Source organism: Osmia lignaria, chromosome 14 (genome assembly GCF_051020975.1).
Source record: "Osmia lignaria lignaria isolate PbOS001 chromosome 14, iyOsmLign1, whole genome shotgun sequence".
NCBI lineage: Eukaryota > Metazoa > Arthropoda > Insecta > Hymenoptera > Megachilidae > Osmia > Osmia lignaria.
The window spans coordinates 13,750,007-13,777,000 of NC_135045.1; the positions used below are offsets into that span (position 1 = coordinate 13,750,007).

Genomic DNA, 26,994 nt, shown 5'->3' on the forward strand with positions numbered 1-26,994 from the left:
TAGATTCTATTTTTATATTATTATATATGTATCCATTTCTATTTTTATCCGACTTCGAAAAGGAGGAGGATACTCAATTCGATGTGTATGTATTTTTTCTTTTTTTTTTTTTTTTTATGTATGTTCACCGATTACGCCGAGACGGATGGACCAATCGGAACGAAACTTTTTGCGTCCTGTAGAGTGTAACTCCTCATTGGTCCAGTAAAAAAAATATTTTGCATCTTTTCATTCCTAACGACTATTTCTTCTAAATGTATGTTCGCCGATTACTCCAAGATGGATGGACCAATCGAATAAAAAATTTTACATCTTGTAGAGTATATTTCCCGATTGGTCTCGCAAAAAAAAGTTTGTATTTTTTCATTCCTAACGACTTATGTCGCAAAAAACGTAATACTTCATTTATGTCTTCTGGCGTTTATGCTGCAGGGAATGTATCGATTGTGATGAAAACTTTCACATTTAGTAGAAGGTATATCCGCGATGATCTCAATTGCAAAAATTTATTGAATTTGTTAATAACTACTATTATAGCAAAAAATCTACGCCTTCATGTTACTCTGCAAGGAATGTATCGTTCGCGATGAAACCTTTCATATTTGGTAGGAATTACAGGGTGTCAGGCGACTACCTCGACAGCCGTAGAGGGATGATTGCTAAGGGGATTCTAAACAACTTTTTCCTTTGCCAAATTGTTGGTTAAGCCTTGATTTGCGAGTTAATAACAAAAAACACCGACCAATCCGAGCGCGGATAGAGCGCAGTCCCAGGGACTGCAGTGTCGGGTACGAAAACCGGGCTTGACGTTGGTCGCGAACGAACGGCTTGGCACCCCGTTGGCATAGCACAATAAAAAAACTGAACTGGTAGAACATTTTTAGTCGCTGTTTAGAATGAATATGGAACCTAATCTCTTATTGCCTGTCATAATGTAAAAAAGGAAATTCTAAGGATTTTAAACAACAAATAAAAATGTTTGAAGTGGTATAATTAATAAACGTTTGAATTAAAGGCTACACTAATGATGCAAAATTTGAAAACAATTTAAATGAAACTTACCCATTCGTTACTAAATTAACTTGCTACGCTGAAAGCAAATAATTCCCACTAGATCACTGTGTCGATTCCGGACATTCGATGAGCAAACACCTTGCCTGTCATTCACACCTAAGTGCAATAAATGAGGGGAGTTCACTGGCCCGATCATGAAAATTACTGTTCTACCGAACGTGTTTCCTCGATTCCCAGTGACAATTATCTGCTTTCAGCGTAGTAGGTTAATTTACGAACGAATGCGAAAGTTTCATTTATATTGTTTTCAAATTTTTCATCAATAACGTGGCTTCCAATTCAAACGTTTATTAATTATTCCATTTCAATCATTTTTATTTGTTGTTTAGAATCCTTAGAATTTCCTTTTTTACATTATGATAGGCGACAAGAGATTAGGTTCCGTATTCATTTTAAACAACGACTAAAAATGTTCTACCCGTCCAATTTTTTTATTGTGCTATGCCAACGGGGTGCCGAGCCGTTCGTTTGCGACCTACGTCAGGCCCGGTTTTCATAGCCGACATTGCAGTCCCTGAGCCCGCGCGCTGTACGCGCTCGGATTGGTCGGTGTTTTTTGTTAATAACTAGAAAAACAAGCCTTACCAACATTTTGGAAAAGGAAAAAGTTGTTTAGAATCACCTTAGCAATCATCCCTCTTCGGCTGTAGAGGTAGTCGCGTGACACTTTGTATATCCGCGATGACCCCACTTGCAAAAATTTATAGAATTTGTTGTTTATTAACCATTTAAATTTGGTCAATATTTTTTAGGTTTATGGTTATTAGCTAAGTAACAGAAACCCAAAATCACCTTACACTATCCTAAAAATACTACAGGTTCCACTAAAAAGTGTGAAATAAAATAATTTTTAACAAAAAACAAATCCGACTTCGAAATGCACTAAAAAGTGTCAAATAATTTCTATTTCATTTATACCAATATTCCATAGCTATTAATATCTACTTAATCGTTAAATAGGATACCAAATACATTTCAAAGTTTTCGGAGGCGGCGCAAAATTAAAAATACCCGAACAAGCGATGCTGCCAATAACGATTTGATTGCGGTATGGCAAACTTGGTAATTAATAAGTCGTAAGAGAAACATTATAGATCCAGCTGAAAACATTTGTAATTGTAACGATTGTATGAGAAATTAGCAGCCCTCCTGATGTACATGCATTATACTGCAGTTCACAAGAGACCATACTTAACTCGCGCCGCTCACTTGGTCTAGAGAGATTTTTAATAACGTGTGTTATTCCCCTCTACAGCTTGCTTCTTATTATACTTTGCGACCATATAAATGGCGGGCAGAAATATATAACATACGATAATTGATAATCGGTGATGATATTGTAAAGTTTCACGATACAATGAAATTCCTATTATTTGTCGCAAGAAAAAAATGATGTGAACACAAAGTAAGAAGCAAGCTGTAAAGGGGAATCACACGCACTATTAAAAATCTCCCTAGACCACAGTAGGTCACTAGCTGCGCGAGTTAAGTGCGGTCACTCGTGAACTGCAGTATAGTTAATTCGCAATGAGTTTGTTGATTCCCGTTGAATATTATTTACTTGAAATTATCAAATGGGTGATTTATCATAGGTTGCCGACGTCCGAGTTAGGATCTTCTTAGTAGAGGAAAAGTTTTTAATTTTGCGCCGCCTCCGAAAACTTTGAAATGTATGTATTTGGTATCCTATTCAACGATTAAGTAGATATTATTAATAGCTATGGAATATTGGTATAAATGAAATAGAAATTATTTGACACTTTTTAGTGCATTTCGAAGTCGGATTTGTTTTTTGTTAAAAATTATTTTATATTATATATTCTTTTAATTTTTTTTACTACTTTTATATATTTCTATTTATAATATACAATATTTTCCGCAAGTTACGTTCTTCTCATTATTCTCATATTCCTTATCCTGTGTACTGACGTCAGTCAAATAAAATATTTTATTTTTTATTATATATTTTGTTTACAGTTATTTTAGTACCCGTCTCTTTCCTATATCCCCCCAAAAAGGAAAAGTGTGAATTATGTATATATACATTCATTTTTCACAATCAGATCATGACGAAGATTGTATATAAATGTACATATACTGGATACATGACAAATGTTTATAGTATCTTTTATTTTTTTTATTGAATAAAGTAAATGCATTATCAATTAATTGCAATTTATTAATTATCAACAATTTTATTTTACAATTTATCATTTTCTTTTTATTTCGTTCATAGTAATATACTGCGTTCCTATCACATTAGATAGTTCTTATTCCTAAACATTCGTACTTCGGAAAAAGATTTGATACCACTTATATATATCGGAGTACCATATCGGGACAAATTATTTTTAAAAAAACTAACCTTGGGCATTCGATTTGTAGGAATATTCTTCCCTTGGTTATGTTATATTACAAGAAATGTATATATAATATTTGGGTGAAGGAGTTATGTAATTTCATTTCAACACTATTGTATTTTATACTTTGGCGGGGACGTACATAATATAGCTATCGTAGCATCCGTGTGACATTTAGATGTATGCGAAAAGTCACGTAGCATAGCATGCCGTTAGTTGGATGCAATAACTGAGGTGGCGCTGAAATCAGTTTCTGTTCGGCCTAATTTTCAATGCAACGTTGACTGTTTTACCGACGCAGAATTCGAAGTTTCGGTTCTTCAGGGTAGCCTGATATTTTTCAGCACCGAGGCGTGAAGAAAGTGGGAAAAAAGGATAACCTTTTAAAAATAAGATGCAAAGGATGTACATATATGTAATAACATGAATGTAAATCTTTTTGGTTATTTTACTGTGGTGTATTATGATTTATACTGTATTTTTCATTTAAAAATACACGTATGATAAGACATAGCTAAATATTAATGTGTCGTAATAATTTTGTAATATATATGAGTGCATAACAGAGAATTCGTCGAATTTTAAATTTGTAAAAATGAATAAGTAGGTATATACATACATTTAACACATATGTGTAATATAGAATTGTTATTGAAAACATTGTGGTTGATTCCTTTTACTCATTACTCACTGTCGCATGTAAGCACCTTGAACGGAGTATGGATGACGTGTGCGAAAGTGGGTGTGCCCATTGTTGACTAGCTATTCGACGAATAAGTTCTTTTTACTCCTACTTTACTGAAACAGTGTATTGTTAACTTTTTTAGATTATATTTATTGTAAGTATATTTTATTTTTTACGATTGATTGAAAATTGTTATCAGAAATATACTTATAAATAACATAATAACACCCAAAATTTAGAATTTCGATATCTACTCTTTGACGTTAATCGATTAATCGTTATCTTTATCAGTTCTAGACAATTTTTTGAATAAGAAAAAATGTCGCAACAACAGTACTATCCCTATAAAGTAAGTACATTTCAATTATTGTAGAAGATTTAATGGAATTTTTATTTACACGATTACTGATTAGATCGATCTATTCTTGGCTTGGATCGATCACCAGTATTTTTAACACTACTCGTTCGAATCAATTAAACCGCGTTAGTTAAATCTGCTTGTATTACTTTAAATTTGTATTGTTAATACGTATTTTTTGAATAAGATTTTATAATTTTTCAGAAGCATTGTATAGATTTAAATGTTATGTATATAAAATTAATTTAAACAATATATTATCTATATAATTAAATTTTTTATTTTTATCAATATTTTTAACGGTTGTGGGCTTAACTTTTACATTTTTACCTATAATATATACATTTTCCAGTACACCTATAAATATGAATAAATATCAAGTTATATTGAATTTGATTGCAATAAATTACTATTTATTTTTGTACAAATAAGTTTGTTACATCTACATGTATGCCGAGTTATTAGTCAATGGTGATATGAATAGCAATCTTATTTATATCAATAATTTCTAATATTACTTATAATATAATGATATATCTGCAAAAATTTAACTTTAAAAATCTATAAAGTATATTTCTTTTATTATAGTGCACTCCTACGGTATATCCTGCAGATCCTTTTGATGCCAATGCAGATGCTTCATTGCTACGTAAAGCAATGAAAGGTTTTGGCACTGATGAGAGAACGATTATTGATGTGCTTACAAAGAGAGGAATTGTTCAACGTTTAGAAATTGCTGAAGCATACAAAACATTATATGGAAAAGATTTGGTTAGTGACCTGAAAAGTGAACTTACAGGAAAATTAGAAGATGTTATAATTGCCCTTATGACACCACTGCCTCATTATTATGCTAAAGAATTACATGATGCTATATGTGGGTTGGGAACTGATGAGGAAGCAATTGTAGAAATTTTGTGCACATTGAGCAATTATGGTATACGTACAATTGCAGCATTCTATGAAAATTGTAAGTCATTTTGTTTTGTATATTGCATGTAATTTTAAAACAGAACAGTCTTAAAGTTTTCAAGTTTAAGACATGTTTATAAGAAAATACTCTCTATGTTTTGCAAGGATTGTACAAGGTGTGAAAAAAGGGGTTAAATATTTTAAGGGTAGATGGAACTTGTCAAATGCAAGAAAAAAGTTCTAATAAACATGGATCAAAAACATTTATATACAGGGTGAGTCGCCTAAGGCAAGCCACCTGAATACATTTTTGGAGATAGACACAAATGTTTCAGACAAAAGTTGTTTGGTTTCGATGAGCTCATTACGTGGTGTACATAACTTTTCTTCAGATGGAGGCGCTTAGGAGATTTGAAGGGCAACTTCGTTTTTTTAAATGGAATGGGGTACTTTTTTATGCATCAAACGATGCAGCTAGACATTCTTTATAAAAAAGTACTGACCTATGTATGTTGAAAAGCTGGTAGTTAAGGAGATATTTCAATTTAAATAATTCTAAAATTCGTATTGACATTAGCGTTTATTTACAAGTATGGTTCAACATAATGACCATTTGCATCACAGCATTTTTTAAATCAATGAAGTAAGGACTGGCCTACGTTATTTAATGTAACGGCTGATATTTTGCCACATTCGTCAATAATACGCTGCTTCATATCAGTCACTGTAGTTGAATCTTTCGCGTAAACTTTATCCTTTAAATAGCCAGTTCTTACTTCATCGATTTCAAAAATGTTGTGATGCAAATGATCGTTATGTTCAACCATACTTGTAAATAAACGCTAATGCCAATACGAATTTTAGAATTATTTAAATTGAAATATCTCCTAAACTATCAGCTTTTTGACATACATAGATCAGTACTTTTTTATAAAGAATGTCTAGCTGCATCGTTTGATGCATAAAAAAGTACCTCAAATCTCCTAAACGCCTCCATCTGAAGAAAAGTTATGTACACCACGTAATGAGCTCGTCGAAACCAAACAACTTTTGTCTGAAACATTTGTTTCTATCTCTAAAAATGTATTCAGGTGGCTTGCCTTAGGCGACTCACCCTGTATGTGTATTTAAAAATCATCGAAATCGAAGGTGCCGTCCGTAATATAAATAATTACCCTACTTTTAAAATATTTCGCCTTTTTCTAACACCCTATATAGCTAGCTTTTTCAGAGGCAAAGGTTGCACTGATACTACGATCTTCGGCTCCTGATGATTTTTCTGTTAAACACACTTGAAATTTTCAAATAATTATTAACTGCAGAGCAGGCCATGACAGCCCCCATGCAAGCTTTATAATACTTTGATTGAACATTAGTGGAATATTTTTTATTCAACAGTATATGGAAAAACTCTTGAGAGTGAACTGAAGGGAGATACATCAGGACATTTTAAAAGATTGTTGGTTTCTCTGGTCCAAGCAAATAGGGATGAAAACCAAGGAGTAGACCAAGCTCAAGGTGTAGCAGATGCTCAGGCACTTTATGAGGCTGGTATGCATAAAAATGCTATAGTGTATCTGTTACGATATAGGTACATAGTGGGATGGTGTAAGTACACTGATTGTAAGTCTCGTCGAATCTGTCGCGGCGTGTGACTCTAACACATATTCACGCTCATTGGCCCTCAAGCGTAAGCAAATGTTAGAGTCACACGCCACGACAGATTCGATGAGACTCACAAGGAATGATCCCGTAACCGGAAATTCCAAAAATTATAAAACTTTGTAAATGCATAAAGGATGGCCCTCTGATTAAAACGCAATTTTTTTGGCTGCCCGTTTTCAATCTAAGAGGGTGAAAATCGCCCTTAAAATTTCGGCTGTTCTTCATTTCTTTTTCTCCGAAACCGTTAAAGATATCCAAAAACTTCACAAACAAAAGTTGTTCATCTTAATGTATAGTGTTTTCCTATGTTGAAACAAAAAATTGTTCAAACAATCACAAAAAGTTATAAACAAAAAAGCTTAAAAACTATTGAAAAGTTCTAAAAGTTATTATGAAAAATAATTTTGAACAAAGGATTCCGCGCCTTGAAACTAGGATTTTTAGATTCTACTCGTTAAATACTTCAAAAAGATAAGAAAAAAGGCCATCATTTTTGGGCCCCTGAGGTAGTTTACCCAAAAACTTTCTTCTACTAAGAAGATCCTAGTTCAGGCGTCAGCAACCTATCAAATCGTTATTGGCAGCATCGTATATTCGGGTATTATTAATTTTACGCCGCGTACGGAAAGGTTGAAATGTATTTAGTATTTACGATTTTACGAGTAAATAGGTTTTATTAATAGCTGTTGGGTATTTGTATAAATGAAGTAGAAATTATTTCATATTTTGTAGTGCATTTCGAAGTCGGTTGTATTTTTGGTTAAAAATTATTTTATTCCACACTTTTTAGTGGAACGAGCAGTATTTGTAGGATGCCGTAAGGTGGTTTACCGTTCTTATTGGTTAATTGCAATAACGATAGTTTTTAACGATAACAAGTTCCATACATTTTTGCAAGTGAGATATCGCGGAAATATCTCCTGTTAGATGTGAAAGGTTTCATCGCAATCGGTACATACCTTACAGAGTATATGAGTTGCATTGAACTTGTCGCAGTGAAGTTGGCTACAAATTCACTAACACATCCACGCTGCGTTGGTGAGACGATGGGCGAGATCGACTCACCGACGCTGCGGCGTGATTGTGTTAGTGAATATGTAGCCAACTTCACTGCGACAAGTTCAATGCAACTCAGTGTACATATATAGAAACAGTAGAGAATCGGCAACTGCATGCTGACTCATACACCGGTAGAAACACGTAGGCATACGTAGAGTTCAATGGAGTAGTAATAGTTTTTCACGAATATCTCGAAAACTAAAGCTTTCCGTTAATTATGCATAATGAAAAAGTTGTTCAGAATCATGCTCCCAACAATATATTAAAAGGTCATTGAAATCGTCCAACCTTGAGATTAAAAAGTTCCTATATTTTGCAATAACAATGAAAAAATTAAAAATTTTTTTTCAATGGGACCAATCGGAAGACATACCCTACAAGATGCAAAAGGTTTCGTTCCGATTGGTCCATCCATCTCGGAGTAATCGGTGAACACATACAGAAAAAAAAAAAATACATACTGATCGAATTGAGTAACCTCCTCCTTTTCGAAGTTGGTTAAAAATAGGAAATGGTCTGTTGTTTAAAGCAGCGGTCACCAAACTACGGCCGGCAGGCCGGATCCGGCCCTCCCAAGATTTTCATGCGGCTTCCGACTTTTATTTATAAATATTTTATATAAGAAATATTGATGGGAATATTTTTATTATTATTTCCCCTTTTTAATTATATCTACAATACATACATACATATAATATGGATATACATACATTTTAATAGATATTTTACATTATAAATTCCAATATAAACTATGTTTGTTTACACATGCGATGTAAATTAATGTTCTAATAGGATTTTAATAAGAATATTTTTAGTCCGGTGCCCATGTTTTTAAAAATTTCAAACCGGCCCGTTTCTCAAAAAGTGTGGTGATCCCTGGTTTAAAGCGGTGTAATGTTTGATTATTATTTGCTATTTTAAGGGAGCAAAAAATATTACTAAATATAATGATATGGTTCATTTTTATTTTACTATTTGCAAACGGTAACTGATATAAAAAGGTCGTTAGGACAGTAATTGTTGTTCCTGACCCTACCTATCATTTATGATTTAAAAAAAGAATACGTAGTTATCGTTGTTTAAAAAAATCACGATGGTTACGTATTATGCGTCACATAGGTTTTGTGTTAATCTCTATGATGATGGAACTCTTCAAAAAAGAGTTTAAAGCACAAAAGTTGATTGCACCATGAACAATGTATTATAGCATAGCTACCACATATGGAATAACGTGGTGGGTTTGTAGAATCGTGTTGAGCAAAAGCAAAATCTACTGGATTTGCAAAATTACTTGGTTTTTCTTGTGTACCCACTTTTGAACCAGACATATGAAAACATAATGTGTTAGTGACGGTAGCTGATTAATTACTAACGATTGAAGTTTAATAACATTATTTCGAAAATGCAAATTAATGTCATAATTTTTTATTACTACGAGATCGGAAAATTTTCTAACAATCTTTTTCCATATGTGGAAGCCATATACATCTAGTGGTTGTATCAATCCTGATGTTTTTCTTGGTATTGCGTAAAGGGTCTAGCCGTATAAGCATCGTGAATCGGCCCCAGCAATAATTTCGGTTGGTATTTGTCACACATAGTGCTTTTTGTCTAAAGAACAACTGTGAGCAATTTCAGCCCTCTACCCCCACTGATAAGGGAAATATGAGGGTAAGAACTCTAAACTTGACTAATTTTTTTCTCGAAAATTATGTAAGATATTTGAACACACTAAAGTGCAAATAGTAGGTACTCATTATCTGTATTTCATATACATATTTGTTTTCAAAATTTATATTCGATGATTAAGGGTTGAAAATTAATAAATAAATTTTTGAAAATAATTTTTATAAACAATCCCTTCAGTGACACCCACCGAAAAAATTAAGAATAATCCTTTACTACTTAACTATTATCTGTAAAAGTTTCAAGAGTGTTGGATTGGTACAATATGGTTAAAAAAAATAGAACCAATGCAACGCCCCTTCATAAGGCAAAGCCTTAAAGCCTCAATCTGACCGACCTACAAGGGAACACGTTGCACCAGCCCCCTACGTAACCTCATACCAGAAACAGCTCTCAGAAAAATATGAACTCTCCTTTCCCTAAACTGTATGTTTTTGAATAAAGTATTTAGTTAACAGTCATTTATTTAAACAATGCATTAACGATTTCAACTTTTTAAGTAAGTTTTCTTACTAAATGGCAATTTCCTTTTGCGTAACGTATACAGGGTGTCCGCGCTAAAGGGTGACAGGCGTTTTATTTCGTAACTACTGATGACACGAAAAATTGTTTATATGGAAATTGCACGGTACAATGGGGCCTATGTTTTGGCGTGAACGAAAATTTATTTACATTATTAGTTTAAAAGATATGATGGTCAAGTTTCGTTTTTTAAATGGAACTATAATATATTTTTTTTCAGATCATGTGATAGTGCTTTTTAAGACGAATTTATTAAGTTATAATGTATACACCCGATTTTAATTAGTTTTCAAGATAGAACGTTTACTTTCCCGGTTTTCAGTGGATACGTCTCAGTTTGAGTAGCAAGTCGTAAAAGCGGCCCTATTGTTGCGGTTTCTTATTCTTTGGGTCTGCCGTTCCTAGCGTAGACCCCCGTTGTGGCACTTACCGCAACAATAGGGCCACTTTTATGACTTGCTACTCAAACCGAGACGTATCTACTGAAAATTGGCAAATTTGGAAACGTTATATCTCGAAAACCAATTAAAATCGAGTGTATACATTAAAACTTAATGAATTCGTCTTGAGAAGCACTATCATATGATCTGACAAAAAATATACAGTTCCACTTAAAAAACGAAACTTGACCATCATATCTCTTAAACTAATAATGTAAATAAATTTTCGTTTACGCCAAAACATAGACCCCATTGTACCGTGCAATTTCTATATAAACAATTTTTCGTGTCATCAATAGTTACGAAATAAGGCGGCTGTCACACTTTAGCGCGGACACCCTGTATATGAAGCGTGGAATAAATTAGAGGATATGCATTTTTGAAATTTTTTTTTCACTATTTGGTAACAGATATTATGTGCATACTTTAAAAGCCCTAAAAAGAGTTAATTATGTTATAGAGTACAAGTTAGTATCTGGGAATGACTGCAATTAAAGTGTTCCTCATATTAAGGATTATATAGGAGTCCTGAAAAGAGTTAATTGTGTTTTAGGGGACAAATGGTACAAGGGGATAAGCGGATTTAATCCTTCGCGATATATTTAAAAAATTGGCGAATTATTATTATAGTTATATTATTATTATTATTATTATTATTGTTATTATTATTATTAAGTCGTTTATTTTTTAAAAATAAATTTTTGTATATTTTGATCTAGCTGTATTAAAAAATCGAATGCGGTATGATATTTAAGCGCATTTTTATTCAAATAATATATCTATAGATGAATATTATTCTTTTATTCACCTGGCTCGTGGAGAATGAAATAATTTAAAGTAAAATGTTTTGAGTTTTTAATATTGTGTTTCAAATATTTTACAAAACTGCAGCATCGATGTAAAGAACATAGACTTTTATGACCAATACTGTATTTAACTTTCCACAATTGTGAATAATAGCGCAGTACAGTACTAATATTTATTTTTAAGGACAACGGCGAAAACTTGTTTAGATCCCACATATTTAAAACGAGGAACACCTTAATCACAATAATATAAAGGTACCATTTGAACCCTACAACATAATCAGCTGTTTTAAGGCTCCCACATACGAAAGACGATAAACATCGTGAAAACACGGATGTTAAAAGTTAAGAACAGAAAACTTGATTACACAGTTTAAATTGCTAAATTAAATTATTTAAATAAACGACTGTTAACTAAATGTTTTATTCAAAAACATACAGTTTAGGGAAAGGAGAGTTCATATTTTTCTGATAGTTGTTTCTGGTATGAGGTACGTAGGGGGCTGGTGCAACGTGTTCCCTTGTAGGTCGGTCAGATTGAGGCTTTAAGGCTTTGCCTTATGAAGGGGCGTTGCATTGGTTCTATTTTTTTTAACCATATTGTACCAATCCAACACTCTTGAAACTTTTACAGATAATAGTTAAGTAGTAAAGGATTATTCTTAATTTTTTCGGTGGGCATCACTCAAGGGATTGTTTATAAAAATCATCGTCAAAAATTGATTTATTAATTTTCAATCGGATAAAAATTTTGAAAAAATATATGAGGTACAGATTATGAGTACCTACTATTTGCATTTTAATGTGTTCCAATATCTTACACAGTTTTCGAGAAAAAAATTAGTCAAGTTTAGGGATCCCCTTACCCTTATATCTCCCTTATCAGTGAGGGTGGGGGGTTGAAATTGCTCCCAGTTGTGCGTTAAGCAAAAAGCATTATGTGCTATAAATATCAACCGAAATTGTTGCTGGGGCCGATTCACTATGCTTATACGACTAGACTTAGACCCTTCCCAAATTTTTATTTGGTTTTCTTTTAATGTTTCCGGACAGTGGCCAGTCTATGAGTATATTAACAAGATACTTTTTGGTCCTGTATTGGGTAAATATACATTCATTAACCATTCATTAAATAATTCTTTTGTTAATTTTCCAGATGTTGATGCCACCAAATAAACATTCCACGGTTTAAACAATGATTCTAGTATCTTTAGCCCGAAATTACCTGCTTGTTCTTTTAGAATCTAGAACAAGAAAGAGAGAAGAAGTACTGTGCATATGTAGGTAGAAAGAATACTTATGTGACGGTGCAGAGGCAAAGGGAGCTTTGCATGCTTCTCCCAGTCCCCACGTTTGATCCTCGCGTTTAAAGTTCATCGCAACGTTAACGTCCTGTCATTTCACTTTGTCACGAAGTGTCATTTTACTTCTTTGTCAGGCGACGCAAATAATATGTGACCGCATCGGCCAATAACGTGCAACGATCTAGAATGTGAGGTGAGGTGTGACTTACCGAATACGACTAATCGTACCCGCATTACTTTCGCTAATATTCTTTCTATCTCTGCACAGTAGTTTACCCGAAACTGAAACTGTAGGAAGTATTTTACAACTATGGGTCGCAGCGAAAGTAAATTGGACAATTCTAAGGAAGTACAACAGAATGTAACTCTAAATTAAATCCAGTTTCGTTACCATTGAATACATTATTTTTAATGTAAGATTTTACGCGATTAACAAAAGAGGAGGCAATTTCGTTCAATTTAGCAGAATCAATTTCGTATGGATGGGTAATAAATTTGTTTATTTCTTTAGAAATTATTCTATGAGCTTTTCTGAAACTCCGTAACCAATGTTGAGATGCCTTAAATTCTTCCAGTTTAATTACTTCATTTGCATCTAAAGCCCACATTCGGATAAATCGTGGATAATGGGATGATTTTCACTTTTCTGGGCATTGAAAACGTATTCTGAAATCTGTAAAGATTTTTTTCTTTGAGTTTCCCCTTTATTCGGTGCTTCTATCAAGAACAACAATTATTGTTCTAAGGACCTTTTTATATCAGTTACCATTTGCAAATAATAAAATAAAAATGAAACATCATTATATTTAGTAATATTTTTTGCTCCTTTCAAATAGCAAATGCTAATCAAACGTTACATCGCTTTAAACAACAGACCATTTACTATTTTCATAACAAGTTTTAGAACTTTTCAATAGTTTTTAAACATTTTTGTTTATAAATTTTTGTGATTGTTTAAACAATTTTTTGTTTCAACTTAGGAAAACACTATACATTAAGATGAACAACTTTCGTTTGTGAAGTTTTTGATATCTTTAACGGTTTCAAAGAAAAAGAAGAAACGGCCGAAATTTTAAACGCGATTTTTACCTCCTTAGATTGAAAACAGGCAGCAAAAAAAATTGCATTTTAATCAGGGGGGCATCTTCTACGTATCCACAAAGTTTCATAATTTTTGGAATTTTCGGATTCGGGATCATTCCCTGTCAGTGTACTATGTAGAGATCGTAAGTTGCCGTCGAATCAAATTTGTTGTCCTGCCTCCAGTCACACATTTATTTTTATTGACCGAGGCTTTCACGTCCACAAATTTATCGCGCGACGAAAGTCGCTAAAGATAAACATTGAAACAGAATGAGATGATGCGATAGCGAGCGACGATTCGAACGCATTGACGTAAACATAGATTTACATTATTAAGATAACAGGAGAGTTTTTACACTTTTCATAAATTTTGCGTAATAACAATTGTTGTCAAGAACAAGTATTATAAAAAAATCCATTAATGCTCAGAAAAAATCGCACGTTTATATAGTCAAATGTATCCCCCGCGAATATGGAAATTGTATGTACGTCTTGACACCTCAAGATTAAGGATCCTGGAAGGGATTAGGTGGAGCCAGCGGCCCAGTCCCCTTGCCCCTGTGCTGTTCAATTTGTAGGTGCTTGGCAACTTACGACCTCTGCATAGTACATACAATGTACATTTGCCATTTGGGGTGATAACAGGGGTATACTTCCAAAAGGCCCCCCCACCTTAGAACAACCAAATTTCGGATTTATAGTAATTGAGGGACTAGAAATCGAATGAGACCATTTTCAGAACTGGCAAATAAACCGTTCTCGAGATATACACGGTATTCTAAAAGTGTGGGACCCCTCTATTATCTCGATAAAAACGCATTTTCACGGAAAATGACTAAAACAAAAGTTGTAGGGGTCGTAAAGTATTATCTTGTAGTGACCTTGAACTTAACATTGCAGGTTAGGGTTAGGGTTAGGTTAGGTTAGGGTTAGGTTAGGCGTAAGGCGCTTGCTGGGTGTAGTCGCTAACCCACTCAGGGTAGCTTTTTCGTCCCTAATTCAACATTCCTTACGCCGACAACGGGTCAGGTGTTGGGTTTTCCTTACCCGAAAACGATAATTAGCACGCCCGTCACGATCTAGGTGCACGGTAATGCACCAGCCATGTTCTCGCACTACCTCCTTTTACACGAAACAACTTAACTGTTTTTTAGAGGCTTATAACTCGGCACTGGAGACAGATGGATAGGTGTAATTTCATACACTTGTTAAGTGCTATCATGTCTCAACATTGCCAAAAAATTAATTTTTCAACATTAGTAAGTTCCGAGATATAGGACCTCAAAAATCGCTAAATTTGTCACTGACTCACTTATATATCATCAAAACCTTCTGGGTACTTCCCATTGAGTTAGATGCTTGAAATTTGGTACATAGGGTCACCATAACGTACGTTCAAAAGAATAATTATCAAAGTTTGAAATTTTGAAGCATTACGAAATAGGTATGTAGGATGGAACATAGCAGCATAACATATATAATAAAAAAAATTGAAGGGAAGATGGGAGATTCAATTTTCAGGTTTTATGCCCAAAATGGGATGAAAAAATAGTTAAAAAAAAAAAAAAAAAAAAAAACTAATTATGTCATTATTTAGAATGGTCTGTCAACGTTTTCTTAATTAACTTTCTTTGTAAAAATGCATTTATTAATTTACTTAATATCCACCATAAAGATAAAAAATATTTAGGATTTAATGAATCAGGGATAAGAGTAATACCTACTTGATAATTCATGAAATCCCAACAAAAATTGATAAAATCCCAACAAAAACATCTTGTAAATAGGAGCCAAGTTCTTATGGCCGTAAAAAGTTGTGAGATCAAACTAAATACGGCCAAGTTCGGTAACTTAGAAATAACGCTTGCAATACTGAAAAAAGCTTTTGTGAAAATTAGGTTAAAAGAACGCTATTTAATTCTGAAGAGTTACATGGAGGGCTAAATTATTCAAACTTGGCCGCTACTTTTTAAACCAATGGCCATAAAAGGTGTTAGGTAACGGCCAAGTTTGAATAATTTAGCCCTCCATGTAATTCTTCAAAAATTAAATAGCGTTCTTTTAACCTAATTTTCACAAAAGCTTTTTTCAGTATTGCAAGCGTTATTTCTAAGCTACCGAACATGGCCGTATTTAGTTTGATCTCACAACTTTTTACGGCCATAAGAACTTGGCTCCTATTTACAGGATGTTTTTGTTGGGATAATACTTTACGACTCCTACAACTTTTGTTTTAGTTATTTTCCGTGGAAATGCGTTCTTATCGAGATAATAGGGAGGTCCCACACTTTTAGAATACCCTGTATATCTGGAGAACGGTTTATTTGCCAGTTCTGAAAATGGTCTCATTCGATTTTTCGTCCCTCAATTACTATAAATCCGAAGTTTGGTTGTCCCGGGCTGGGGGGCCTTTCGGAAGTTTCCCCGATAACAGTATACATTTGCCAAAAAATGTATACTCACATTATTCCAAATATGCACTTACACTGTAACATATCTATTGTCCACTAATCGCAAGAAGTCCCCTGAGAACAATGCAATGTGATTGGCCGTGTCCCACCTCAGTTTACACGTACTTCCAATCGTGATATATGATTGGTCGAAGCAGTCACACCTATTAATTAGGGTCGTGTAAAATTAGACCCTTGGACTTAGGAATTAACTACTCTTTTTGGCCGATTTACAGAAGCTACGCCCCCTTCCTCCTAGAGAAAAAATTCTAAATTATTATATTTTTTGTCACTATATACTAAAATAAATAGAACTAATCCTTTAGTCAGAAATTGCGGAAATCATATCTCATTCTATAAAAATATAAAGGATTAAAATAAAGAGTTGTTAGTTGCTATGTTGAAAAACTGATTTTTTTTCTACATCAAATACATATATTAAAAAAATTGCTGCTTATATTGTAATGTTATTTTCAGAAACTATATCTTTTCAGTTGTGATTTTCGAGTAAAGGATTAGTCCTATCGAAAAAATGAAAAAGACCTTTTTTATGCAGAATTTTAAGACAAACAACTTTTGTCTAAAACATTCTTTCGTATCTGCATTTGTTTTCGAGAAATTCAATAAAAACTGTTTTAAGGATCTAAATATTAAACAACCCTTAAAATGCTAAACAACGGGAATGGAGGAGTCAGAAAACCATTTTGACCAATTCTAGTAAAATCTCCACTGTTATCAAAAAAGTATTCACCTTTTTCTGTGTATACAGTACTTGGACAATATTGAGAATAGTGAGAATTTAGTCGCTTTGACCTCCCGTATCTCCAAAACTACCCCTATGCTCAACTTAAATTTTTTCTGAGATTAATGTACCATCATATGGAATTGATTGGCACGTAGTTTGATTTGAAATTCGAGTGGGAAAAAATGGGCGAAAAAACGCGTGTTTTTGAGGTCACTCTTTGTTGACACGAGTGTAATCCTAATGCGCCACGCGCCTGAGATGTATTGAGGACTATATGTAGTCGTTGCAGGGCCCAAGACGTACTGCGGAAGAAAGGGAGCGTAGCTTCTGAAAATTGGCTGAAAAATGCAATTAATTCCCAAGCCAACGGTCTAGTTTTACACGAGCCCCGTTAGTGGATGTAAAGGAAAAGTCGGTGCCCTCAATTCCGAAGCCCGAACTAGGTGATCAGTCGATGTTGTGTAGTACCCCCTTTACATCTGTGTCGTCCACGTAACTTCTTGTGATCGGAGGACAGTATTTTGATGTTAAATGCATAATTTCTTCATCCATAGGTGAGAAGCAGTGGGGTACAGATGAATCTCAATTTAATGCTATTTTAGTAACGCGTAGTTATCAACAATTAAGACAAACGTTTATTGAATATGAAAAAATATCTGGACATGACATTGAAGTTGCTATTAAAAAAGAATTTTCAGGAAGTCTTGAGAAGGGTCTTCTTGGAATAGGTCAGTACTTTTCTTGAAATTATTTATTTTAAAAATAACAAGATATGTTTAACGGTAATCACTTCGTCCTTCCCTCTGCACCCCCATCTCGTGAAATTTAGCTTAACCTAACCAGAATTCATTTAAAAGCATTGGTTGCCGGCCGTCTTGTAAGTGTTTGTATATAGGGTGTTACAGAAAAAATGTTAATCCCTTGAAGTAGAAGCATTAATTCAAAATTGAAGCATTAAGCAACATTTTGGTAAAGGAAAAAGGGCTAAACTTCGTTTTAGGGAACCAAAAATTTTTGGTTAAAAATGATCAAATCTTGTAGTTTTTGACCTGAAAAGTCCGAAAATGCAAGTTAAAAATTTAGGAAACCAATAGTTTAAAAGATGCGAGTATATAAAAATGTGTGTACTTGGCGTACTTTGACAGGTCAGTACGACGTCATATTGTCCAATGAGTGGAGTCGCCGTCGGTAAAACAGAATTATACAGTATGATTCTCTCGGCGCGTAACACATAGCCGTGCCGCACAATGGAACCCCTGCTGTTCCGTTTCTTGCTTGGTCTCAGCCATAAACATACACAGAGCAGTCTTGGGTCCGGCGATATGGCCCCTGGGTCTCTTTACCCGCAACAACCGCAGGGTTCCATTGTGCGGGACGGCTATTGTGTTGCGCGCCGAGAGAATCACCCTGTATAAGTGGTGGCCTAAACCCGGTATACCTAAGGTTAGTTTTTTTTTTATAAACAATATCCTCTCGGATTTCATAGAAATTGATGGTACTCACACCCAACAAATAGAGTCCAAACAAAAGATTGGATGCGGGGAAGAATCAATATTGCATCGTACTGACCTGTCAAAGTACGCCAAATACACACATTTTTATATACTCGCATCTTTTAAACTATTAGTTTCCTAAACTTTCAACTTGCATTTTCGGACTTTTCAGGTCAAAAACTACAAGAACACATTTTTTGGACCCGTTAATTTTTGGTCCCCTAAGACGAAGTTTAACCGGAAAAAGTTGTTCAGAAGTACCCCTTTATGGGATTAACATTCTTTTTAGGACACCCTGTATATGTAAGTGGCGAAGCTGTCACTTTTAGTTATGCTTCGACTGCATCACAGATGCACACTCCCGAGTAAAATTCTGTGCACTAGTAAGTTTTTTGTGAATACCTTGAAAACTTGTGATTTCCGCCAAAAATGACAATCATTCGTATTCAGCACATTAAGACGAGTAGAACGGCATATGATAGGTGCAAAAAGAGCGAGGGGGTTAAAGTATGGTAAAGTTTGGCCTTTTTAATATTATACTTTTATGCAACAGTGAAATGCGTGAAATCAAAAGTTGGTTTCTTTGCTGAACGATTATATGCTAGTATGCATGGAATTGGTACAAAAGATCGAACATTAATTCGCATTATCGTTTCTCGAAGTGAAATCGATTTAGGTGATATCAAAAAGGCGTTTGAAGAACGATATGGAAAATCACTGGAAAGTTGGATTGTCGTACGTATTCGTATTACACTTGTGTATACCTTATTAAATTAGTTTATGTTTATCCTACAAATATAGATATTCATGAAAAAATATATACAATAATTTTGTATTGCAGAAAATAAAATATACTGTATCATATTATTTCTAATATTACCATTATTAATATTTCAGGGTGACACATCTGGCGACTATAAGAAAGCTTTGCTCTCTCTTGTTTCTACTTAAGTGAAACGGATTGTTTCACAATATATATTAAAAATTTAACAATCATTACTATGGAATTACATGACAGGTGTCTCTTTAATAATATAAGATAACACAGTTGCCTGAAGCGCTTATATGAATCTCATTAATTAAATATTGAGATATAAAAGGTTGTGCATTTAAGCATATTTTTGTACCATCTTTGAATCTTTATATAGCATCACAGTTATAGTATAATTTGCTTTTTATGATGAACTATAATTTATTTTTGATGAAATGTTTATTAAATCGCAGTTATAATTTTTTTTTATGAAAAATATTGATATATTTTACAATTAAAATCTCATATTTATATAAATTGTTGTGAAATCTATAGAAGTAATAAATATGTTGCAAACGTTACTTATTTGTACATTTAATATTACAAATCATTCATAATTTATAGGATATCTATTTTACATATTACAGTAGTAAGTTAAATTCAATCAAAATGTTGGTTCGAGGAATCGGACTTCCGCTAATCTAGTGTCTGTTTTTGACCATAGTAATAAGTGTTTTTATATAAATTATTTTTAAATTAATAATCTTGAAAGTATATTTTGTGTTTACATGTAAATTAGCTATTGAACATCATCATGAAACATAATTTTTTTCTGTTTATTTCTTAAACTTCTACGTACTGCCCCTGAAAAAAATGTTAATAAAATTAGTTTCCTCCAATATTACAATGGTGCATAAAATTATGATTATGTATACTTGTGTTAGTCTGTTTTACTTCAGGGGTCTTCTTATTGTTAGTAAAATTTGTATTATTTAACGGGGAAAACATAGCTGGCATTCTCTCAAAGAATTTATGCATTGGAGTTGGTATTGTTTTATCCAATGGAATCCAGGCAGTATTAGGTAAATTAAAGAATTCTTCACCATACATTGTATGCAAATCAAAGATATTCTTTCTATAAATAAAAATTAAATACTTAACACTCACATCAATATTCGTGTATAGCTAAAGAAACATAAAAAATTGTATTTTATAATATACTCATTTACCCTGTATTTTCTACTTCTTTATAAATAGTAGCAAATGCCCCATTTCTTACTGTATGCCTCATGATATAACGTCCCGGAGCCAAATTTTGGAGGTATTGAATTATATTATGTAAAATTGTTAAAGAGTTGTCAACTTTAATATTATACAGTCGTTTAATTTCATTGTTTATAGACATCGCTGTACGATGCTCGACTTGTAATATTTCTGATGTTTTTGCTGATATTCGAACTGTAACAAAATAAAATCTAATGTATACTATTGATATAAAAAATGAAAATTACTTACCTCGTGCAAGAGATGTATGAGGTCTAAAAATGAGGGATACCCATTGTTTTAATGATTCTTCTAATGTTACAGCTTCAGCACCAAGATCGGCTTGGTATTCTAATTTAGGTGTTAACATTAACAACCTCTGTACTTTATTTTCTAAGATCTATACAATTGAATAAATAATTTCCATTAGATTTATTAGATTATAAAATTTAGTATAAACGTTAAAATGTTATGTAGTGTCTTCAAACCTCAAATCCATCTGTTTTTGTTCGGACTAACATTCTGTATTCTTTGGCAACATTTTTCATTAATCCATTTTGCTCCGATAATTGTGGTCCAATAGTAAATAGTTTATAAGATATATTACCTTTAAAGTTGGTTTTAAAAGTTTTATTTTGAGTATCTATAAATTACAGATTTAATTGCATTACATACTTTTAACGCTCTTTTCTTTTTTGTTTTTTAAAAAATTTAATATAATCTCATATTTAGCACATTCAATACTACATTCAATTTTTTATCTATGTAATACTATTTATCATGGTTAGTTACTAAAATTGTATTTTAATATCAAGGTTTATGTCAATAAAGATAACAAAACTATTCTTACCTTGACTATTTGATATAAAATGTGAAGTATTACAGTGTGCAGTAGTACTTGAATGTGTTTTACAATCCGACATATTTTTCAAGGAATCTATGTCGTTTTTATATTCTGGTTCTTTTGAAGCATCTTTAATATTATTATCTTTCTCTACTACCCTTGAACATAATGTACTATAAATTTGCGTTAAATTATTTTCATATTCTTCAAATTTTAGTAGCTCTTCACAATTAATATTATTAAATACATTGTTGTCATATCCTTCAATACTAACATTATACAAGTGTTGATTACAATATCATTATTAAATAAAATAATAAAATGTACAAGAAATATGTATAAAAATTATTTGTATTTATCTTACCTTTCTGTAGTTTGATGTTTTGCATCAATAAGAAAATATCTAAGGATATACTTATATACCCAATTATTTTTATCTGGAACATTACTTGCAATTGGTGGTGGTGGCTTGTCTATATAGATAGTATTTTTATCATTATGCCTTTTCATAACTAGAGGTAAAATCCAGGAATTTGAATAACTTGGGTCAATGTTATTTACCAAACAATTAAGACCACTGGATGAAATTACTAAATCTACATTATTATTGCCAGTCAATTCTTGACAATTTGGATCTTCACTTACTGGTAGTTTAAAAGGAACTGATGATTCACTGCAAAGGTTTTTCTCAGGAGGAAATCTCTTTCTTAATTGTTGAGAAGTAACACACAACTTGTATGGTTTCATAGAAGATGGTAGTATTATTTTTGGGAACTCACCCTATGTATAATAATAAAATTTTATGTAGTTAATATATAATAATATTTACTTGTATATTATTTACCAATTACATTTGATTAATTTAATCAGAAGCACTTATTTGATTTTACCATTATTTACCATTTGTAAACAGAGAGAAATAAATTTCACTTCAATATTTTTATTTGCTATAAAGGGAACATTTGTAACTTCACTATAATATCTAGGTAATTTATAAATATATCGTAATTTTGATTTCCAACGTAAATTTACATAATCTTCACATGTAATTTTAAATGACCTTTCATGCCACTTGCTCTTGGCAAATTCTATAAACTCATCTTGTTCTTGAGATATTATATGTTGTAAATTCTATTTAAAAACACAATAATATAAGATTACATACATCCAGTATTTTTTATTATACCCAAAAAATTGTTCTAATACTCTTTAATAATACAATGCTTCACTTACTAAATAAGTTTGTAATTCTTCTCTTTCTATTGGAGTTAACTTTGGCTTATCAGCTTCTGAAAATCTCAACAAAACTCTTAAACACATTGCATGTTGCGCTGCATTTAATTTTGATTTTTTAGGGAACCTAAATATTGGTTTAGTTATACCAGGTACATAAGGTTTGACATCTTTTTTTTGTTGTAATTGACTTTCCTTTTTTGTGTCATTTGTTGTAATTTCATTATCTGTATCCTCTTTATTTAGTTCAGGATCTATACTCTTTATTAAATTAATGTCAACATTGTTATAGTCTTCTTCAATACCTTTAAATGGATCAATGAAATTTCCATTCATAATTCTATACATAACACTTTCCTTTTCTAATCTTTCCGCACTAAAGAAAGTATTATCTAATATGTCTTCCAATGGAGGTTTCCTGTCGAAACAAATAACATTTTTTTGGTGATCAGAAAATTCATATTTATTTCATACAAATGTTAAAAATATTAATACTAGTTTAGTTTTAAATACAAATGTCACACATATATATTTGATACGATAATTTAAGGATATATTTTTTAAAATAAAAAACTACTATGATGATATAACCTAATATTAACAATATCATTTAAATGGGCTACACTTGGTTTTAGGGAAACAAAAATTTTTGATTCAAATACATAAAATGTTATAATTTTCAACTTGAAAAAATATTAACATATTGTTAATAATAACAACACATAATATGCTTCACAGTAATATTAACAATTGTAAATAATATTAATAAACCTACAAAATTATAATATAAAACAAATAAAACATAAAATAAGAACATATACATATATGTTTATATATATATGCACATGTATATAAATGATTATTTGTTTATAAAAGAAAATATTATTCAATCGGTATATCCCTAGCAAACGGACCGTTCACCGATTATGACATGTTATATATCCTTAGATTCATCTTGTTGAGTACATTACTAATTTCTATGTCATTGTTTGCGGAAATTCGTTTTTTTGTATAAAATTTGCTATAAACTTTCAAGAAAAAAGTATGGTTAAGTATGTTTTTGATACATTTATGAACAGAAACAAATGACAGTTTATATGACTATATTAATTTTACAGAGGTATGTACATACATATGTATGTACAGACCCACTTATATTAATTTTACAGAGGTACATATGTACTTATATCTACAAACCTAGTGTGAAATACAACAATAAAAAATAATGTACATTTTATACTTTAAGTCTAAAAAGACAATAGGTTAGGTTATATTTAATCCTGGACGGCGATAGCCGGCCGGCAATATTTCAGTACATATCTGTAACTTTACTTTCAACAGGCATCAAAGATATCTGCATGTTCACATTATAAAGCTTGTACCTTAATGTAATGTAAATGTTTAAAAATCTTCTTTTTCAGATGCATCATAGGCCTTCCAACTGTAGGATATTATAGCAGTGCTTGGCTTAATCCACTCATTTATAACAATAATTATGGTTTTAGTATCTATGTTTTCAACAGGTATCAAAAATATCTTCATACTTTTTCCTTTACTTCTACCAAATACTCATTGTCTTTCTACGTAATGGGTTCTGCCTTATTTTATTCAACTTCTGACATCAGAAACCTTTGTTCTCATTAAGATTTCTACATATATCCTGTAATAGTCAGTCTACATTTGTATAACTACATTTGCAGTCTACATGCATATCCACTTTTCATTCTTCATTCCCATTGCATTGCCACATTATGGACAATTAATTTTTTTTTTAAACCTTATCCTGCAGGAATTTGAAAAATAGAATTCAAATAATGTGGACTGAATGTACCGACAATCATTTGTTTCCATTCATAAATGTATCGAAAACATACTTAATCATACATTTTTTTCGAAACTTCTCAGCAAATTTCAAGAGAACACACGAATTTCCGCAAAAAAATACAAACACCTCAATAATGTACTCAAAAACACGAATTTAATGATGTATAACACATCAAAATCGGTGAACGGTCCATTTCCTAGGAATGTTTCATATAATTTTAAGTTATTAAAACATAATTACTATATGAGTTAGGTTAACCCAATATGATACTTTATACTTACCAATCAATATTCAAAAACCTCTCCATAATTTATCAAATAAACTCTTGAAGAACTATAATATTTTTAATTCATATCATTAGATCACATGTTACAAATGTATAATCAAGGGTATGTATTTACACTGAGTTCCATCGAAGTTGTCGCAGTGAAGTTGGCGCACTAACACATTCACGCCGCGACGATGAGCCGATGGGCGAGGTGCTGACGACGCGGTGTGAATGTGTTAAGCCGAGTATCCACCTGTATCAAACGCCCGTATCGTATCACCGTTCCGAACCTTTTGAATAGGCAGACGTTGCCTCGTTGCATGCCACGGCGTGCTACGGCTCGGACAATATTTCTTCGTTTCTTGAAAGAAACTCCTATAGGCGAGGAGTTTCGGTTTGCTGCGTGCTGTTTCTCCTTTAACTTGCATGATGTAATTTTAATATTCTGAAGTTTTAAAAAGTTACAAACGAATAACAAATGCGTATTCGCGCGCATAGAAACTACCAATAATTGTACTTTTTGTTATTTTTGGTTCTTTTTTTTGTTTAGAAGACACAATTCAGAAATAGCAAACACTATTATAAGTAAAAATTGTCCAAACCACATCGTATTTGGTATCATTTTAATCAGAAAAACGTTACAAATATCTTGGTAAAAGTTTTATAAGAAAAAAATGAAAAATAACAAAGTTCAGTCGTTACATTAGTATTATCTCACTGATATATCCGATCCCAGATCATATTATCTCGTGCCTCAAGTGTCATGTTTCCACTTGACATAGCATTTCGAGCTTTCGCCTGGGTATGTTGTTTTTACGTTTCAAGTGGTCTCCGAACCTCTTCTTTGAACGGCAAGAAACCGACAATTTTCGGATCGGCCCGTTCCTTCACCTCCGTATCACAGCCCAATAGAACTTTCGATACTCGGCAACGGAAAAATCTCTGGAAAATTAACATTGTCCTTTTTCAATAATCACACAGGTGATTATTAACATTGCTCCTTTATGTACAGCGTATCACCGAAGATAATTAATCTGTTTAAATATATTTAGACGATAAAATTTGTCTAAATTAAATTAGATTAAGTTCATAAATAATTTCATCGATTTTGAAATGAATCCAATAATACCGCAAGATTTCAAATAAATTGAAACCCCAGTGACGGCACGAAACGCTATGTCAAGTGCAAACTCATGAACCTTTCCTTCGATGCAACGGCAAAGAATCGACAAATTTTTCGAATGGGTCCGTTGCCTTCGTTCCTTTGGAACAGCACGCATCAAAACGAAACTCCTCGCTTGTAGTATCCTATTGCCGAACCGTTTCTATCAAGAAACGAAAAAATGTTGTCCGAGCCGCAGCACGCCGTTGCATGTGTCACGTAGAAAGTTCACAGGTTTTTAAATGAATAGCACTTTTAAAGGTTTAGCACTTTATTTTTATAATATGATCCCGACTGACTCTGCTTATGTCCGGTAAGGTCTTTTATAATGTCGTTGGTGGTGGAGAAGGGGCCGATGATTGACAAGGTGGGATGTCTGTGAGAACGCGTCTTATCGAATACTTAAGTAGGTGGTCGTAATATGATGTTTAGGTGTCCGGTCGTGAGGAGTTCGGTTGTTCGAATATCGATCGTTTAGGCGGGTGGCCGTAACACGATGTTTGTCCGATCGTGGGAAGAATTCGATTAAGGGCACAGACCAGTGATGCCAGAACCGTGGGACGTGGGACAAATTTTTACCCTCTCCACGACGTCCCACGACGTCCCAGTGATTCCCCTACCGCAGTTGTTTCATCTAACACAAGCGCGTTGTCCCACGTGTCCGTGTGAGCTCTGCGGGTTTGGTAGAGTTCGGCTGCTTTCGTCATTTCTACGTTATCGGCTCGATGCTCAAACCGCTAAAGCACGTGGCAGCAGCATCGACGAATCGACAAAATAATATAATTTCGTCCATGGCAATATGGTAGAAGTGAGAAACCAGGAGATTCAGTTCGAATCCCGATTCTACGGTTTCAGTTCTGATTCTTAATGCATTAACGTTTTTTTAATACATAAAAATACATTTTTAATACATTAATATTATGAAATACATTAACTTGGGAAGCAGTTAAAAGAAGGAGTTGAACTGCATCTTTCTTTGATATTTTTTTTAATATTTAAGTTTTAT

The 26,994-nt window shown here is 32.8% G+C and overlaps 2 protein-coding genes across 15 annotated transcripts; one reads left to right on the forward strand and one right to left on the reverse strand.

The window, feature by feature from the left end:
* Positions 1–4,130: 4,130 nt before the first annotated feature.
* On the forward strand, positions 4,131–20,793 carry LOC117610659 (annexin B9). Of its 2 annotated transcripts, XM_034338295.2 has the most exons (7): positions 4,131–4,273; positions 4,411–4,468; positions 5,066–5,447; positions 6,788–6,940; positions 17,704–17,877; positions 19,196–19,377; positions 19,540–20,793. In XM_034338295.2, exons 2-7 carry the CDS (start codon positions 4,439–4,441, stop codon positions 19,591–19,593), a joined length of 975 nt encoding a protein of 324 aa, XP_034194186.2. In that variant the 5' UTR covers positions 4,131–4,273; positions 4,411–4,438; the 3' UTR covers positions 19,594–20,793. The 2 variants fall into 2 exon arrangements, with proteins under 2 accessions (XP_034194186.2, XP_076548411.1); XM_076692296.1 differs by lacking the exon at positions 6,788–6,940.
* Positions 18,594–26,511, reverse strand: LOC117610656 (uncharacterized). Of its 13 annotated transcripts, none has more exons than XM_034338287.2 (12): positions 26,147–26,511; positions 24,960–25,079; positions 24,840–24,891; positions 22,734–23,151; positions 22,401–22,631; positions 21,865–22,280; positions 21,507–21,769; positions 21,145–21,299; positions 20,909–21,056; positions 20,623–20,851; positions 20,329–20,528; positions 18,594–20,257 (listed from the first exon to the last, which is right to left on the reverse strand). In XM_034338287.2, exons 3-12 carry the CDS (start codon positions 24,863–24,865, stop codon positions 20,193–20,195), a joined length of 2,151 nt encoding a protein of 716 aa, XP_034194178.2. In that variant the 5' UTR covers positions 24,866–24,891; positions 24,960–25,079; positions 26,147–26,511; the 3' UTR covers positions 18,594–20,192. The 13 variants fall into 13 exon arrangements, with proteins under 13 accessions (XP_034194178.2, XP_076548407.1, XP_076548404.1 ...); XM_076692292.1 differs by adding exons at positions 23,648–24,516; positions 24,608–24,754 and having other exon boundaries at positions 24,840–26,511; XM_076692289.1 differs by having other exon boundaries at positions 24,840–25,271; positions 26,026–26,511.
* Positions 26,512–26,994: the final 483 nt, after the last annotated feature.

Excerpts from the sequence above, each read along its gene's own strand:
- LOC117610656 (XM_034338287.2), bottom strand. The coding sequence starts at position 24,865 with ATGGAGAGGTTTTTGAATATTGATTG. Across the intron at positions 21,770-21,864 it reads AAACATCAAACTACAGAAAG|TATTGAAGGATATGACAACA; the intron begins GTAAGATAAATA and ends GTATAATGTTAG. Across the intron at positions 21,057-21,144 it reads CAAAAACAGATGGATTTGAG|ATCTTAGAAAATAAAGTACA; the intron begins GTTTGAAGACAC and ends TCAATTGTATAG.
- LOC117610659 (XM_034338295.2), top strand. The coding sequence starts at position 4,439 with ATGTCGCAACAACAGTACTATCCCTATAAA. Across the intron at positions 5,448-6,787 it reads TGCAGCATTCTATGAAAATT|TATATGGAAAAACTCTTGAG; the intron begins GTAAGTCATTTT and ends TTTATTCAACAG. Across the intron at positions 6,941-17,703 it reads TCAGGCACTTTATGAGGCTG|GTGAGAAGCAGTGGGGTACA; the intron begins GTATGCATAAAA and ends CTTCATCCATAG.